This window comes from Ursus americanus, chromosome 4 (assembly GCF_024610735.1).
Source record: "Ursus americanus isolate L20-20 chromosome 4, mUrsAme1.1.p, whole genome shotgun sequence".
NCBI lineage: Eukaryota > Metazoa > Chordata > Mammalia > Carnivora > Ursidae > Ursus > Ursus americanus.
In genome coordinates, this window is record NC_142130.1 from 20,815,652 (window position 1) to 20,833,611 (window position 17,960).

The 17,960-nt window shown below is 39.0% G+C and overlaps 1 protein-coding gene and 1 pseudogene across 5 annotated transcripts in view; one reads left to right on the forward strand and one right to left on the reverse strand.

Annotated features, from left to right (window-relative positions):
- Positions 1-17,960, forward strand: part of YEATS2 (YEATS domain containing 2) — a 113,800-nt gene that overhangs the window by 11,811 nt on the left and 84,029 nt on the right. For 4 of the 5 annotated variants that reach the window (XR_015724144.1, XM_045776586.2, XM_045776585.2 and 1 more), the window contains one exon: positions 11,210-11,327. Coding sequence is in view for 4 of the 5 variants with exons in the window: in XM_045776586.2 (XP_045632542.2) it covers positions 11,228-11,327 (100 nt within the window). In the remaining variant the exon portion in view is untranslated. Of the gene's footprint in view, positions 1-7,508; positions 8,132-11,209; positions 11,328-17,960 lie in introns of those variants that run through there. The other variant, XM_045776587.2, reaches the window with a different exon arrangement.
- On the reverse strand, positions 6,660-7,685 carry LOC123778972 (small ribosomal subunit protein eS27 pseudogene; annotated as a pseudogene).

Below are 17,960 nucleotides of genomic sequence, written 5' to 3' on the forward strand. Positions count from 1 at the left end.
GAGGTTGAGCCCTGCTTTGGACTCTGTGCTCAGCATGGAGTCGGCTTAAGGGTCTCTCTCCCTCTCCTGTGCTTTGCATTCCCCCCCACCCCCCCGCATGCTCTCACTCTTGCAAAATAAATAAATCTTTGGGGGAAAAAAGAGTTGCATGCTCTACCAACTGAGCCAGCCAGGCACCTCTATCATTGTTATTTTTTGTAATGACTTAAAAAAATTTATTGGATGGAAAGGGAGGATATTATGCTAAGCAAAATAAGTCAGAGAAAGACAGTTATCATTTGATTTCACTCATATGTGGAATTTAAGAAATAAAAGAGGGGCATAGTGGAAAGGAGGAAAAAATAAAACAAGATGAAATCAGAGGGGGAGACAAAACATAAGAGATTCTTAATCATAGGAAACAAACAGGGTTGCTGGTGAGGGGGGAGTAGGGAGATGGAGTAATTGGGTGATGGACATTAAGGAGGGCACTTGATGTAATGAGCACTGGGTGTTACATAAGACTGATGAATCACTGAACTCTACCTCTGAAACTAATAATACTCTATATGTTTAATTAATTGTATTTAAACTTAAAAAGGAAAAAATTTATATTAAGTAATCTCTGCACCCAGCGTGGGGCTTGAACTCATGACCCTGAGATCAGGAGTCACATGCTCCTCTGACTAAGCCAGACAGGTGCCCCTATTTTGTCTTTTGAGGTCTAATTCACATACTGTAAAATTCACTCTTTTAAAGTACAAAACTCAGTGTTTTTGTTTTTATTTTAGTAGATTCACAACTTTGTGCAACCATTACTATTCCATCTAATTCCAGAAAATTTTTTATCAATAGCTGGTTTTTTAGACTAGGGAGTGTTGATTTAAAGAACAACCAATTTTTTTTTTTTAAGATTTTATTTATTTATTTGACAGAGAGAGAGAGACAGCCAGTGAGAGAGGGAACACAAGCAGGGGGAGTGAGAGAGGAAGAAGCAGGCTCATAGCGGAGGAGCCTGATCTGGGGCTCGATCCCATAACGCCAGGATCACGCCCTGAGCCAAAGGCAGATGCTTAACCGCTGTGCCACCCAGGCGCCCCAAGAACAACCAATTTTCTAAAAAATGTTTCATGTTCGGGTACCTGGGTGGCCCAATTGGTTGGGCTTCCAGCTCTTGATTTCTGCTTGGGTCCTCATCTCAGGGTTGTGGGATTGAGCCCTGGGTTGGGCTTACAAGCTGGGTGTGGAGGCTGCTTGGGATTCTCTCTTTCTCTCCCTCTGGCGCTCTTTCTCTCTCTCAAAAAAAAGAAAAAGTCTCATGTTTTAAGGTACTTGTTTCCTTTTTAGAATCTCAGCTTCACATAGAAAAGCATGAGGCTTATCCCCATAGAATTTATTGTTCATTTGAAAGCTCCAGCGAAAAATCCCTACTTAGTGAAGTGTGCAAGATTTGGCTCAATTTATATATTCTCAGTGACTGTGTCCAAGAATTTGACACAATCTTGATCTCGTCCAGTTTCTTCCTGTCCCTTTCAACCTGGATTTGTAGACAAGCTTTGTTTTCTTTTGCTTCTCTTGGAAAAAAGACTTCACTCAGTGATCTTTGTCTGAAAGTGCCACCGGGGAAATCACTGGAAGGTTATATGGCCTCCCTTCTTTCTCTCTTTTCTTTTTTTAAAGTTTGCTTATTTATTTATTTATTTATTCATTCATTCATTCATTCAAGCAATCTACACCCAACATGGGGCTTGAACCCATTACCCTGAGATCAAGAGTCACGTGCTCCTTCAACTGAGCCAGCCAGGTGCCTCTATATGTCCTTCCTTCTGTCACCTTCAGATTTTGCCTTAAATATCGCGAAACTCTTAAACATTTCAAATAGCTCACTCTGTTCAGAGAGAAGGTATGTTGAAGTGGTGGGGTAAAGGAAGAGTAAAATTTACCTGAGGCCAGCTGTCTCCAGTTTTTGCACTAATGCATAGAAGCAGTGGCGTGGATAATTTAGAATAGCTGTTTTATTCTAAAGTCTTTTACATGTTGCTTTGCAGATTGGAGGGAAAGTACTGGCCTGAGTGGATTTTGGGGCTGATCTTATATAGCAACTTGTACGGTCTTTAGCAATTTCATTTATAATGGGAAAGTGTGTATTTTTGACCTGGAAATATGTAATACTTAAATCATAACACAATCTTTTTTTTTTTAAGAGAGAGAGAGAGAGAGAGAGAGAAAGTGGGGGGGAGGGGCAGAGGGCGAGAATGTTCAAGCGGACTCCCCACTGAGCGCTGAGCCCAACCTGGGACTTGATTCCATGATCCATGAGATCATGACATGAACCAGAACCAAGAGTCAGATGCTTAACTGACTAAGCCACCCAGGCACCCCAGTAACACAATTTTTTTGAGCTCAGCTATCTAGTTTTTCTGTTCTGCTCAGCTCTTTACATGTCATACTGGGAATAGCCCACATCAGATGCTAACTACCGTCCTCTGGTCAGCTCCCCACCATTCTGTCCAGTGTAAAATTGTGAGTATTTTTACTTAAAGGCCTATTTTTTTCCTATACCAGATGAGTTGAAGAAATAGTGATTATGTTGATCAACAAATGAGAGTATATTCAAATGGTTTTGTGTATAAAATCTGGCTTAGAATAATTAGGATACGGAGTTTTTGTCAGTACCAACTTAAAATCAAAACAGAATCTTCTCCCTTTTAGATTTCCCTTGATCTGAATCTTTTGTATAATACCCTACTTGTATTGTGAAAAAAAGCATGATTTGGGGGAGAAAATTACCCGTGTATATTTTCAGTTACCTGTGTCAATGGGAGATGACAGTTCTATGACTAATCTTCAAATAGATGAAAAAATTTAAATTGACATTGAAATATATTTTGATTTTTTTTTAAAGTTTTTTTTAGTAACCTCTGCACCCAATGTGGGGCTCAAACTCACAACCATGAGATCAAGAGTCACACGACTCTTCCAACTGAGCAAGCCAGCACCCCTATATTTTGATTTTTTTTTGATAGGACTCTTAATGCCAAATGATTTTTCTCAGTATAATATTAAAATGGATATTTTTTCTTATAATACACATTGGGCAGTCTTCAGGAAGCCTTAGATGGTGGTGGGGTAAAAGCTGCTACTTTAAATTTCCAATATGTAAATTACAAAATGGATCGTATATAGTTGGATTGCTGAAAGTCAGTTGCGTTAATATATTCCTAAAGGTTCAACATTAGACAAGTGCAGTGCAAGTCAGCTTGCTTCTAGATCTCCCTAATACTTTGTTGCTGGTAATAAAAGCTTCTAGTTACTTTTCTATTTTTCTAATACCCTGCTGGATTGGGGGCACTTGGGTGGCTCAGTTGGTTGAACATCTGAGTTTGGCTCAGGTCCTGATCTCAGTGTCTTTGGATCGCCCCATGTGGAGCTTTGCCCTCAGTGGGGTGTCTGCTTCTCCCTTTCCCTCACTCTGCCCCTCCCCCTGCTCATTCTCTCTCTCTCTCCCTCAAATAAATAAATAAAACCTTTAAAAAAATTACGCTGCTGGATTGGATTTGTATCTGTATTCACAAATGAAAACTGGTTTGTCATTTTTCTCTGCCGATGCCTTTGACCACATCTTCATAGGTTTAGAAATAGTGTTCTCTTTGTTGATAATTTTAAAATAGTCTTATTTTAATTTTCTCTTTGAGCAAAGAGTTATTTAGAAATATTTTGTTTTTCATATCAAGGTGAGTTCTTGTTAATGATTTCCTATTTAATTTTATTAGGATCAGATGTTATATGGCCATAACATTTCCATGTTTTGTAATAATTGTGACTTCATATTCCATCTTATGATTTAATTTTTTTTAAGATTTTATTTTTTTCAGAGAGAGAGAGAGAGTACAAGCAGGGGGAGCAGCAGAGGGAGAGGGAGAAACAGGCTTACCACTGAGCAGGGAGCCCAATGCGGGGCTCTATCCCAGGACCCTGGGATCATGACCTGAGCTGAAGGCAGACGCTTAACCGACTGAGCCACCCAGGCCCCCTGATTTCATTTTAATGACTTTTATAGATATTTTAAACAGTATTCTCTGTTGCGTTCAGAGAATGCTCTGTTGTATGTAGCTGTCTTTTTTTAAAATTTTTAAATTTTTTTTAATTGGGCTCCACACCCAATGTGGGGCGTGAACTCACAACCCTGAGTTCAAGAGTCGTGCTCTGTACTGCCTGAGCCAGCCAGGCGCCTCTGTATGTAGCTGTTAAATCTGGCTTGTAAATTGCATTATCTATACTCTCTGTATTTTTATCTGTTGTCTCCTTGATCTTTTAAATTTCTGAGAGACATATGTTCAAATTCCCCTGTAGTGATTGTGATTTCCTTAAATGTTCCTTGTATTTCTGGTTTATTTCTTATGCTTTGACATGTTGTTTGATGTCTAGTTTATGGCATATCTTTGTGTCCTTTAATAGTAATGTAATCTTTATTAAATGTGTGTGTGAGATTATCCTATTTGTTATTAATCATACCATGCCAGCTATGTCATCTACATGTAACTGTATATAACAACTTTGCATATCCTGGAGCACCTGGGTGGCTCTTGGGGCACCTGGGTGGCTCAGCCCTTTAAGTGTCTGACTCTTGATTTCAGCTCAGGTCTTGGTCTCAGCGTCATGAGTTCAAGCCCCACGTTGGAATCCACCATGGAACCTACTTAAAAAAATTTTTAAAAACCACAAACTTTGACTATCCCTTTATTTTAAACATTTAGCTATCATACCTTTGAAAATGTAATAATATCAAATAGACTTACAAGTATTAGGAGTGATAAAAGTTACCATAAGCTAGTAGTTATGTTCCCTGTGGGTATTTATATTTTGGCATGTAGTTAAGTTATCCCTTCATTTATTTGTTCAACAAATAATTTTTTGAGAGCTTGCAGGAACGTTGGAGGGGAAGATAGGGAAAGCTATGTGAGATAGTATGAACACGGAAGGCCTTCTTTAATAAGGTAGGCATTTGAGCTGTGATCCAGTAACGCTAATCTGGGGAAAGCATTCCAGGTAGAGGGAACCTTAAGTTCAAAAACCCTAAGGAGGGGTGCCTGGTTGGCTCAGGTGGTAGAGCATATGGCTCTTGATCTTGGGATTGTGAGTTCAAGCCCCAAGTTGGGCGTAGAGCTTACTTAAAAACAAACAAAACCAAAACCCTATGGAAAGATTGAGATGTATTTGAGGAAAAGAAAGAAAACCAATGTGTCTGCATTTTAATCGATTAAGGATGGTGAGGAAGGCAGGACCCAATTCAAGTAAGATCTTGTAGGGCATTTTAAAGAGTATGATTTTATTCTTAAGTGTTATGGGAAGCCATGGGCAGATTTTGAGCAGGGGATGACTTGATTAGATAAATATCTTTACAGTCCTTATATAAATTGAAATGTACAGATTTTAGCTGTACAGTTGGAAAACTTTCACAATTGCCTATGTGAAATGCACCCTTAAGGTAAAAAGTTTTCTCTCACCCCAGAAAGTTCTTTATTCTTCTTCCCAGTCTGTCCTCATCACCAGCACCTGAAGTACTATTCTTTTTTCTTTCACCTAATTTGTCTGTTCTAGAACTTCATATAAATGGAATCATTCATGTACATACTCTTGCGTCTGGCTTCTTTTACTTACTAAGATGAGTTGTTTTTTGTTTGTTTTTAAGATTTATTTATTTTAGAGAGAGAGAGGGAAAGAGAGAGCACCCGTGTGTGTGTGGGGGGGCAGATCAATGCCTGCGGGGCTTCCCTGCTGAGTCTGCTTCTCCCTCTGATTCTCCCCCCCCTCATGTGCACGCGCATGCGCACACGCACGCTCTCTCTCTCTCTCTCTCTCTCTCATTCTCATTCTCTCTCTCAAATAAATAAATAAAATCTTGGGATGCCTGTGTGGCTCAGGCTGTTAAGCATCTGCCTTCAGCTCAGGTCATGATCCCAGGGTCCTGGGATCAAGTCACACATCGGGCTGCCTGCTCAGCGGGGAGCCTGCTTCGCCCTCTGCCTGCCGTTCTCCCTTCTTGCGCTCTCTCTCTGACAGACAAATAAATAAATAAAATCTCTAAAATAAAAAAAGAAGAGTGGGACTCTTTGAGCCTCCCAGTGCCCCTACAATTGTATTTTTTATTATACAATTTCCTTTTAAAATTATTTTTTTCTTGAGGTTTATTTCAAAGTATAGAACACTACAAGGTTTTGTTTTGCTTTTGGACTTGAACTTTTTTCAAAAACTCTGACTTGTTTATGTTATTTGAATGGGTATGATGGGGTAATTTTGCTTTCTTACATTGTAGGTAGGGGAAACTGTACTTTTTGAGTTTAAATTGACAATATTTGCTTTTTTTTTGAACGTGAGCTCTACATCCAGTATGGGGCTTGAACTGACAACCCCAGGATCATGAGTCACATGCCCTACTGACTGAGCCAGCCAAGTGCTCCCATACTGTTTCGTTTCGTTTCGTTTTGTTTCTTTTCCTTTCTTTCTTTCTTTCTCGCTCTCTTTTTTTTTTTTTTTGGATCCTTTCTTTCTTTCTTTCTTTCTTTCTTTCTTTCTTTCTTTCTCTCTCTCTCTCTCTCTCTCTCTTTTTTTTTTTTTTTTTTTGGATCCAAAATGTGTTTATTGGGATAGTTTCCTACTCCTCTTGATTCAGGATGCTTTTAGTGCTGCTTCCATCTGAAGGAGCAACCTTCTGTAAGCCTGGTTTTTCTCCCGTAGACTGGCAAAGGACAGTGGAGCAGCCAACACACAAAACTACTCTTTGTGCATGGCTGAACAGGATGGTGATTTTGTAGCATCCTAGGCACCTCACACATCCATGAGGTAGGAGTTGGGGCTCTGCACCAGGCACTTCTTCATGTGCTTCCTCTTCTCCTTTTCCAGGTGAATGGTGGAAGAGGTCCTTCGTGAGGGTATGTTCTTTCTCATGAAGAGGTTATCACCACCGGAAAGCTGTTTACTTTTTTATTTATGTATATATAATATATATAAAGCCCAGTGTGGGGCTTGAACTCACAACCCCAAGATCAAGAGTCACACACTCCATTGACTGAGCCAGCCGGGTGCCCCAAGCCATTTATTTTTTATAATGAGTCTGTTTAAATGACATAAAAATTTTATTTTTTTTTTATTTTTTATTTATTTATTTTTTAAAAAAATTTTATTTATTTATTTGACAGAAATAGAGACAGCCAGCGAGAGAGGGAACACAAGCAGGGGGAGTGGGAGAGGAAGAAGCAGGCTCATAGTGGAGGAGCCTGACGTGGGGCTCGATCCCATAACGCCGGGGTCACGCCCGGAGCGGAAGGCAAATGCTTAACCGCTGTGCCACCCAGGCGCCCCAAATGACATAAAAATTTTAAATTAGAGGAATCAGCATTACATATGCTTTTGAATATGGATTTGGTCCCATGGTATGGAGAAAATCCTTTCTTACAGACTAATTATAAACAGTAACAGACTTTTTTTTTTTTTTTTTAGCCATTTACATTTACCATCTCTGTGTTCTTTTGTTTCATCTGATTCAAAACCTAAAGAGGATTAATAGGACATTTTGTTTCAAAGTTGAATCTGACAATATCTAGCAACTGTTCATACTTCCTTTTCATAGACCTCAAAGTCAGACAAGAACCTGAAACTTAAAATGACCATGGGTCATTTGTTACACATTCCATTCCCTTACTCATTACGTCATGATGAGAGCATGCCCCAGCAGTTGTTCCTAGCCTTCGCTGGTGTATGCTTGAATGTGGCATGTGTATACTTTAGTGTTCTTGCTAGACTGAAGCAGACCTGAGTTATTACAAAGTGACAGTATAGATCTAAATCTTCCTAAACATGTTTATCAGAAGCTCAATCTATGCCCAAAGATGACAGGAAAAGCTTTATTATAAGGGCTGCATGAATTATGAATGACCTTGGCAGTACAAGTTAACTCATTGGTGGTTTCTTCCTTACCTACCCCAACCCCTCTACAACCAAATTCTTTTTCTTCCCTTCTGTTTGCCTAGTTTTAGAGCAAAAAGAGCAAAAGAGAGTTTTGCTTTATCCCTTAAGTGAGGGTGAAACAAAGTACTCTTTTCTTCAAGGATCCCCAGCCTTCCTGGAGAGGAGCTACCATTACCCTTGGAAGGTAGGAGGAGAATATTCAACTTATGAGGTCCATGGAATGGATGAGTGGAGGTGATGCTGAACTCACTCATCTGTACAGATAATCTCATAAGACTCTGGCAAGCTGTAGGAGCTGGGGGTCACGGAGGAAATGGTGTTGCGCAGAAACAGATTTGGAGATCTGCTAGGATGTGTCTACCTTTGATTCTAGGTTTATTGGAGAATAGGAGGTATGTTTTTTCCCATCTGCATTAAAGAAGGAATGAGGTTTGATTTTTTAAGGAAAGTATTCTTGATGTACTGGCCCAAGATTTTTTCATGTTGTCTAAAACTAGTTGCAGACCAAATGGAGAAGGCAAGACCTTACTCTCACTTTTTTAAAAAAAATTTTATTTTTTATCTATTTTTAGTAAGCTCTACACTCAACATGGGGCTTGAACTCACGACCCTGAGATCAAGAGTTGCATGCTCTACCAGCTGAGCCTGCCAGGTGTCCCATTACTCTCTCTTTTTATAAGCTTTAGAAACAGAAAATAACAGTTGGATTCAGGGCCTCTGTGAAAGTAAAGACTCATTTATATTCTAAATTAGAGCAGGTATGTAATGATGGTGTAGAAACATTTAAATGATTTGATTCTGGATGTTTATAAATGCTGGAGTTTTTAGAACATTTTTGAGCTTATTACACAGGTAACAGTAATGGGAAAAAATGATATCTTAGATCTAGGATTTAAGTATATATCACACATAATGGGTCCTTCTCCCAGCTGAATCATGTGAGCTTATCTCAGGGATGGGTGATAGAACTGGACTAAGCCAAGAAACTTGTTATTTCTTTTTTAACTTCGAATAAAAAATATTTTTGAGTTAACTTTTTTTTTTTTTAAGATTTTATTTATTTATCTGACAGAGAGAGAGATAGCCAGCGAGAGAGGGAACACAAGCAGGGGGAGTGGGAGAGGAAGAAGCAGGCTCCCAGCGGAGGAGCCTGATGTGGGGCTCGATCCCAGGACTCCGGGATCACACCCTGAGCCGAAGGCAGACACTCAACGACGGAGCCACCCAGATGCCCCAAGTTAATGTTTTTTTAATTAATTTTATTTTAAAACTTTTAATTACCTCAGTAAATACATATTGTGTATTTTTGCCTTTGGTTAGATAAATAACCATTAGTGGTAGAATAGAGGTTTGGAAATCAGGGAGCTCTTCTTGTCTTTTCTGTGTCATAGATTAATGCTCTAAGGGATAACTCATATAACTACCCTGAGACTGTCCTCTTATCTGTATATAGTATCAGTAGGCCCTCACTGCCCAGTAAGGGAGTCACTAGCCACAGGTGGTTACTGAGCCTTTGAAGCGTGGCTGGTCCAAATTGAGATGTGCTCTTAAGTGTAAAATATGCACTGGATTTTAAAGACTTAGCCCAGAGATAAGAATGTAAAATATTTTATTGCTTATTTGTTCATATTGATTACATTGTTGGAATGATAATATTTTGGGTACATTGGTTAAGTAAAAATATTATTAAAATTAATCTCACCCATTTCTTTTTCCTTTCTTTTTTTTTTTTTTAAGTCATCTCTGTGCGTGGAGCTCAAGCTCATGACCTTGAGATGAAGAGTCTCATGCTTTACCAACTGAGCCACACAGGTGTCCCTTGTTTTCTTTTTTTTAATGTGGCTGCTAGAGAATTTTAAATTCCATACATGGGTCACGTTATACGTCTTTTGGACAGTGCTGGTTTGGGAAGCATTTCCTAAACTCATGAAATATTAATAAGTGCTCAATGAAACACAGTTTGGAAGAGCAACAGTGTCCAGTAGAACTTTTTGCAATGATATAAATGTTCTGTATCTGCGCCATCCAATATGGTAGCTACTAGCCACTGATGGCTGTTGAGCACTTGAAATGTGGCTAGTTCTGAAATTGAAAAATTGAAATGTGGGGCACCTGGGTGACTTAGTCGCTTAGGCTTCTGCCTTCTACTCAGGTCATGATTCCAGGGTCCTGGGATCAAGTCCTGCCTGGCCCTCTCTGCTTGGCAGAGGGTCTGCTTCTCCCTCTGCCCAACCCCCTGCTCGTGTGCGCTCGAGCACTCTCTTCTCTCTCTCTTGCAAAAATAAATAAAATTAAAAAAAAGAAAAATTGAAATGTGGAAGAAAGGAACTGAATTTTGAATTAACTTTTTTTATTTTAATATTTTAATATTTTAATTAAATAGCCACACATGGGTAGTTGCTAATGTATCAGGACAGTACTGATCTAGAAGATTTATAGGATTGTTTTATTCAAGACCTGTATACATAGGACTTGTTTACTATATTGCAAACTTGCTTAATATGTCTGATTTGGGTCTATTATGAGTAATGATAAGTGATCAGTAACAATAATATTTATTGAGTACCTGTTATGTAGCAGGCACTGTAAGTACCAGAAAGGGGATTTGTATGATAAATTATTTATTAAGAGCTTAGCTATATATATTGCTCATGTTTTGTAATATGCTAGATGCATTGTGAATTCCAAGGTGCTATTTGGGCTTTACCATGTTTTCATCAAAGTCTGGTTTCTTTCCTTTCCTTACGAGTGCCCTTCTGTGAAAGCCTGGCTCCTTTTGAAAAGTCTGAGCGATGTGCTGCCTTGTTAAAGGATTTTTTCTTGAAAGGGAAACCTAACACTTTCTGACAGATGATGATGGTTTTTGTTTTCAGTAAACTTTTTAAAAAAAAATTTATTAATTTATTAGAGAGTGTGTGCACGCATCGGGTGGGAGGTGAGTGATAGAGAGGGAGAGAGAATCTCAAGCAGACTCCCCGCTGTGTGGGGAGCCTGATGCCAGGCTCAGTCTCAAGACCCTGAGATCATGACCTGAGCCGAAATCAAGTGTTGGACACTTAACAAACTAAGCCACCCAGGCGCCCCTGTTTTTAGTAAGTTAATGCTTTTGACTTTAACAGGGGTATGAACATGTTTATACGGAGACTTAAGAGTTATGTATTATGCAATATTTATTTCTCTTTATGTGTACACATACGTTTATAAGTACTAGCATTGAGCGGTGTGTGTTTGTTTATTTATTTATTTATTTATTACTTCACAGTGAAGAACGAATGTCATCATGTCTGGAATCAAGCGAACAATCAAAGAAACCGACCCTGATTATGAGGATGTATCTGTGGCCCTTCCAAATAAGCGTCATAAAGCAATTGAAAATTCAGGTAAAAATTCACCTACCTTAGGAAATTATTTCTTTGTTGAGATATGCTTCCTTGTAAGATTTATAGGCACTAAAACAAAGTGCATTTCCACTGTTTTGTATAATTTGAAGAGGGGTTAGTTAAGTGCTCTGGTAATAACAGTACACCGTGTGTGGTGAAAAAGGCCAGAAGACAGTTGTGTAGACAGTGAAAGTGTCAATAATGAGACTGGCTGTAAGTTTTAGCTATCGTATGTTAGGCATAACCATAAAGTCTTTACAATATGTATACTGCAGGTAATTAGATATTTCATATGGTTCTCAGATGTGGTGTAGGTAACTTAAAGGTGGTATATGAATGACATAAATTTGGAAAATATTGATTTAGTTTAACCCCTGCACTTAGCCGTTAGTAGTTTAGGCTCAGAGGCACTAAATTACTTGCCCAGGATCATATAATTAGTTGAAGAGCAAATCATCAACTATGTAGCTACCCAGAATATTTTAATCTGTCTCAGGAAAAGGTGCTAAATTTGAGTTTTTAAAACAAATTATTGCTGAAATTCACTACCATTAATTTAAATAATAAATCTATGAAAGTTTACACTTACAGCTGGGTAAAGAAGGCAGGCATCCAAGTCATAGAGTGTTGTAGCCCCAACAAAAATTAGTGCCCCTAGAGTTGAAGTGGTGAAAGGAAATTCCTGTCCCTAAATGCAATCAAGTCATATGTACCCCCCGAAAGTCTTTGTGGACCAGAAATTATCAAATTGAATTCCAAATAATGAAAACATTTCATTGCAACCTTTCCCCTCATTCAGTTATAATTTTATTTATAAGGAAATTACTTCCTTTCAGTAATAAACCAAATAAATGCGAAACTTATATCCATTACTCAAATGCATCAAATGGCATAACTTTTTAAAAGTAAGAGTAGGGTAAACTGATTGTTTTGGTAAACATAATAATTTCAGTTTAAATCTGTAAGTTCCCAGATACTCAGCCTAAGCAAGAACAGTTTTTCCTACTGAGGGATAATTTGTTGTTCTTCCTCTTGGTGTTCATACTGTGCCTAATCCCAAACCATATTTTTATTTTTCAGATATTTGCTCAAAGTAGATTTAGTAAGATGCTTCGTTTTGCTTATATTGTTTTGTTTGTTGTTTTTGTTTTTATTCCATGAAAGATATAAATAATGTAGACGAGTTTCTCTCTAAGGAGCTTATGCTAAAACAGCCTTCAGTGAACATGGTCTTTGACTTCAGTCTCTCCCTATCTCCTGGTTTCTACAGACAAGGATATATATAGTAATCCTAGAAAATACTCTTTTTTTCATTATGACAAAAACCAGTCATTTCCCTCCATGCAGACGTATCCACAAGAACGCTCACTTATACCATTATTGGTTTGAACTTGCCAATTTAATGGCATACTTTACAGGGAGAGAATGACATGGGTCATCAAAAGGTCCAAATTTTCTCTGCAATTTTTCATGTACTCCAAGCATGAGTGACCATCGTTTTTTTCATATTATAAATACAGGATCATTTTGCAAAATTCCAGGTTTTTCTTTTTACTTTTTTAAAGATTTTTAAAAAGATTTTATTTATTTATTTGACAGAGAGCACAAGTAGGGGGAACACCAGGCAGAGGGAGAGGGAGAAGCAGGCTTCCTACTGAGCAGGGAGCCGGGTGCGGGGCTCAATCCCAGGACCCTGGGATCATGACGGGAGAGGAAGGCAGCCGCTTAACCAACCGAACCACCCAGGCGCCCGTTAAAGATTTTATTTTTAAGTAATCTCTACACCTAATGTGGGGCTTGAACTTAGAACCCCAGGATCAAGAGTCACATGCTCTACTGACTGAGCTGGCCAGATGCCCCTAAATTTCAGGGTTTTCTAGCAGTCATTTGGCTCTTTTTTCCCCCTTGTAGCTAATATCTTAAACTCTGAGTTGCATATTACTTTGAGTAGTCATCATCTGAATTCTGTCACCTTTAGAGGCATTTTCTTTTTTCCCTTTTTTTTTTTTTTTGGTTTCAAGTTTTTTTTTTTAAGATTTATTTATTTATTTGATAGGGAGAGAAAGTGTGTAGGGGATGGGGGGAGAGAGGGAGAGAGAATCTCAAGCAGACACCGTGACACCAGGCTCTTTCTCATGACCCTAAGATCATGATCTGAGCTGAAACCAAGAGTCAGACGCTTAACCTGACTGTGCCACCCAGGTGTCCCTCTTGAGGTTTTATTTATTTATTTATTTAAAGATTTTATTTATTTATTTGACAGAGAGAGAGAGAGAGACAGCAAGAGAGGGAACACAAGCAGGGGGAGTGGGAGAGGGAGAAGCAGGCTTCTTGCTGAGCAGGGAGCCGGACATGGGGGCTTGATCCCAGGACCCTGGGATCACGACCTGAGCCGAAGGCAGACGCTTAATGACTGAGCCACCCAGGCACCCCTTGAGGTTTTATTTAAATTCTAGTTATCATATAGTATAATACTACTTTCAAGAGTAGAAGCTTTTTTTTTTTTTTTTTAGAGCGACAGTGTAGGGAGGGGCAGAGAGAGAGAGAATCCCAAGCAGGCTCCATGTCTAGGGCAGAGCCTGACTTGCAGCTTGATCTCTTGACCCTGAGATCCTGACTTGGGCTAAAGAAATCAAGAGTCAGAAGGACGCTTAACCGACTGTGCCACCCAGGTGCCCCAGAGGCATTTTCTTTACTTCTGAATTCTTTATTTGCTCGTTCCTTTAGGTAGTTGTGATCAAGAACTGCTGAATTACTTCCTAGATTCTTCTCTACAGAAGCAAGCTTCCTGCCTTATGAACTGCTCTTATGTCACAGACTACCTCCCCTCTAGCTAACTCTTTCTTTTTTTTTTTTTTTTAATGATTTTTTATTATATTATGTTAGTCACCATACAGTACATCCCCGGTTTCCGATGTAAGGCTCGATGATTCATTAGTTGTGTATAACACCCAGTGCACCATGCAATACGTGCCCTCCTTACTACCCATCACCAGTCTATCCCATTCCCCCACCCCCCTCCCCTCTGAAGTCCTCAGTTTGTTTCTCATAGTCCATAGTCTCTCATGTTTCATTCCCCCTTCTGATTACCCCCCCTTTCTTTATCCCTTTCTTCCCCTACCGATCATCCTAGTTCTTATGTTCCATAGATGAGAGAAATCATATGATAGTTGTCTTTCTCTGCTTGACTTATTTCACTTAGCATTATCTCCTCCAGTGCTGTCCATGTTGTAGCAAATGTTGAGAACTCGTTCTTTCTGATAGCTGAGTAATATTCCATTGTATATATGGACCACAACTTCTTAATCCAGTCATCTGTTGAAGGGCATCTGGGCTCCTTCCACGATTTAGCTATTGTGGACATTGCTGCTATGAACATTGGGGTGCATATGGCCCTTCTCTTCACTACGTCTGTATCTTTGGGGTAAATACCCAGTAGTGCAATGGCTGGATCATAGGGTAGCTCAATTTTTAACTTTTTAAGGGACCTCCACACTGTTTTCCAGAGTGGCTGTACCAACTTGCATTCCCACCAACAATGTAGGAGGGATCCCCTTTCTCCACATCCTCTCCAACAATTGTTGTTTCTTGCCTTGTCTATTTTTGCCATTCTAACTGGCGTAAGGTGGTATCTCAGTGTGGTTTTGATTTGAATTTCCTTGATGGCTAATGATTTTGAACATTTTTTCATGTGTCTGTTAGCCATTTGTATGTCTTCATTGGAAAAGTGTCTGTTCATATCTTCTGCATTTTTTGATTTGTTTATTTGTTTCTCGTGTATTGAGTTTGAGAAGTTCTTTGTAGATCTTGGATACCAGTCCTTTATCTGTAGTGTCATTTGCAAATATATTCTCCCATTCCGTGGGCTGCCTCTTAGTTTTTCTGACTGTTTCCTTGGATGTGCAGAAACTTTTAATCTTGATGAAGTCCCATAAATTCATTTTATCTTTTGTTTCTCTTGCCTTTGGGGATGTGTCATGAAAAAGGTTGCTTTGGCCGATGTCGTAGAGGTTGTTGCCTATGTTCTCCTCTAGAATTTTGATGGATTCCTGTCTCACATCGAGGTCTTTCATCCATTTGGAGTTTATTTTTGTGTATGGTGTGAGATAGTGGTCAAGTTTCATTCTCTTGCATGTAGCTGTCCAATTTTCCCAGCACCATTTATTGGAGAGACTGTCTTTTTCCCACCGGATGTTTTTTCCTGCTTTATCAAATATTAGTTGCCCAAAGAGCCGAGGGTCCATTTCTGGGCTCTCTATTCTGTTCCATTGGTCTATGTGTCTGTTTTTGTGCCAGTACCATGCTGTCTTTGTGATCACAGCTTTGTAGTACAGCTCGAAATCCGGCATTGTGATGCCCCCAGCTTTGTTTTTCCTTTTCAACAGTTCCTTGGAGATTCGGGGCCTTTTCTGTTTCCATATAAATTTAAGGACTGTTTGTTCCAGTTCTTTGAAAAATGTCCTTGGTATTTTGATCGGGATAGCATTGAAAGTGTAGATTGCTCTGGGTAGCATGGACATTTTAACTATGTTAATTCTTCCGATCCATGAGCATGGAATATCTTTCCATCTTTTTATGTCTTCCTCAATGTCTTTTAAGAGTGATTTATAGTTTCTAGAATATAGGTCCTTTACGTCTCTGGTTAAGTTAATTCCAAGGTAACGTATGGTTTTTGGTGCTATTGTAAATGGGATGGATTCCCTAATTTCTCTTTCTTCGGTCTCGTTATTCGTGTATAGAAATGCAACTGATTTCTGAGCATTTATTTTGTATCCTGCCACGTTACTGAATTGCTCTATAACTTCTAATAGTTTGGGAGTGGCTTCTTTTGGGTTTTCCATATAGAGTATCATGTCATCTGCAAAGAGAGACATTTTGACTTCTTCTTTGCCAATTTGAATACCTTTGATCCCTTTTTGTCGTCTGATTGCTGTTGCAAGGACTTCTAGTACTATGTTGAATAATAGTGGCGAGAGTGGGCATCCTTGTCGAGTTCCTGATCTTAAGGGAAAGGCTTCCAGCTTTTCCCCATTGAGAATAATATTTGCAGTAGGCTTTTCATAGATGGCTTTTATGAGACTGAGAAATGTACCTTCTATTCCTACACTCTGAAGGGTTTTAATCAGGAAAGGATGCTGTATTTTGTCAAATGCTTTTTCGGCATCGATTGAGAGGATCATATGGTTCCTGAGTCTTTTCTTGTTGATATGATGTATCACGCTGATTGATTTGCGAATATTGAACCACGCTTGCATCCCAGGTATGAATCCCACTTGATCGTGATGGATAATCCCTTTAATGTACTGTTAGATTCTATTAGCAAGTATCTTGTTGAGGATTTTGGCGTCCATATTCATTAGGGAAATCGGTCTGTAATTCTCCTTTTTGAGGGGGTCTTTGCCTGGTTTGGGGATCAAGGTAATATTGGCCTCATAGAGTGAGTTTGGTAGCTTTCCTTCTGTTTCTATTTTTTGAAATAGCTTTAGGAGAATAGGTATTATTTCTTCTTTGAATGTTTGGTAGAATTCCCCAGGAAAACCGTCCGGGCCTGGAGTTTTGTTATTTGGAAGGTTGTTTATCACTGACTCAATTTCTTCATAATTAATTGGCCTGTTTAAGGAATCAATTTCTTCCGGTTTCAATCTTCGTAGTTTATAGGTTTCCAGGAAGGATTCCATCTCTTCCAGATTGCTTAGTTTATTGGCATATAGCTGTTGATAAAAATTTCTAATAATCCTTCCAATTTCAATGGTGCTCGTCGTGACCTCTCCTTTTTCATTCATAATTTTAATAATCTGGGTCCTTTCTCTTTTCTTTTGGATAAGTCTTGCCAGTGGTCTGTCAATTTTATTGATTCTCTCAAAGAACCAGCTTCTAGTCCTGTTGATCTGCTCTACTGTACTTCTGGTTTCTGCTTGATTGATTTCAGCTCTAATTTTGGTCAGCTGCTTCCTCGTGCGTGGATTAGGCCTGTCCCTCTGTTGCTGTTCCAGCTTCTTGAGGTGAGAATATAAAAACTGCATTTTAGATTTTTCTATTCTTTTGAGTGAGGCTTGGATGGCTATGTATTTCCCCCTTAGGACTGCCTTTGCAGTATCCCATAGGTTTTGGACTGTTGTATTTTCATTCTCATTGGTCTCCATAAATTGTTTTATTTGATTTTTGATTTCCTGGTTTATCGAGTCATTCCTGAGCAGGATGGTTCTTAGTCTCCAAGTGTTTGAGTTTCTTCCAAATTTTTCCTTGTGGTTGAGTTCCAATTTCAGAGCGTTGTGGTCTGAGAATATGCAGGGGATAATTTCAATCTTTTCGTATCGGTTGAGACCTGTTTTGTGTCCCAGAACATGGTCTATTCTTGAGAATGTTCCATGGGCATTAGAATAGAATGAGTATTCTTTGGTTCTGGGGTGTAGTGTTCTATATATATCTATGAGGTCCAACTCGTCGAGTATGGCATTCAAAGCCTTTGATTCTTTGCTTAGTTTTTGCCAGGGTGTTCTGTCTATTTCTGATAGTGGAGTGTTGAGGTCCCCTACTATTAATGTATTTTTATTTATATGTCTCTTTATTCTGGTTAAGAGTTGGCTTGTGTATCTTGCTGCTCCCCTGTTGGGGGCATATATATTTATAATT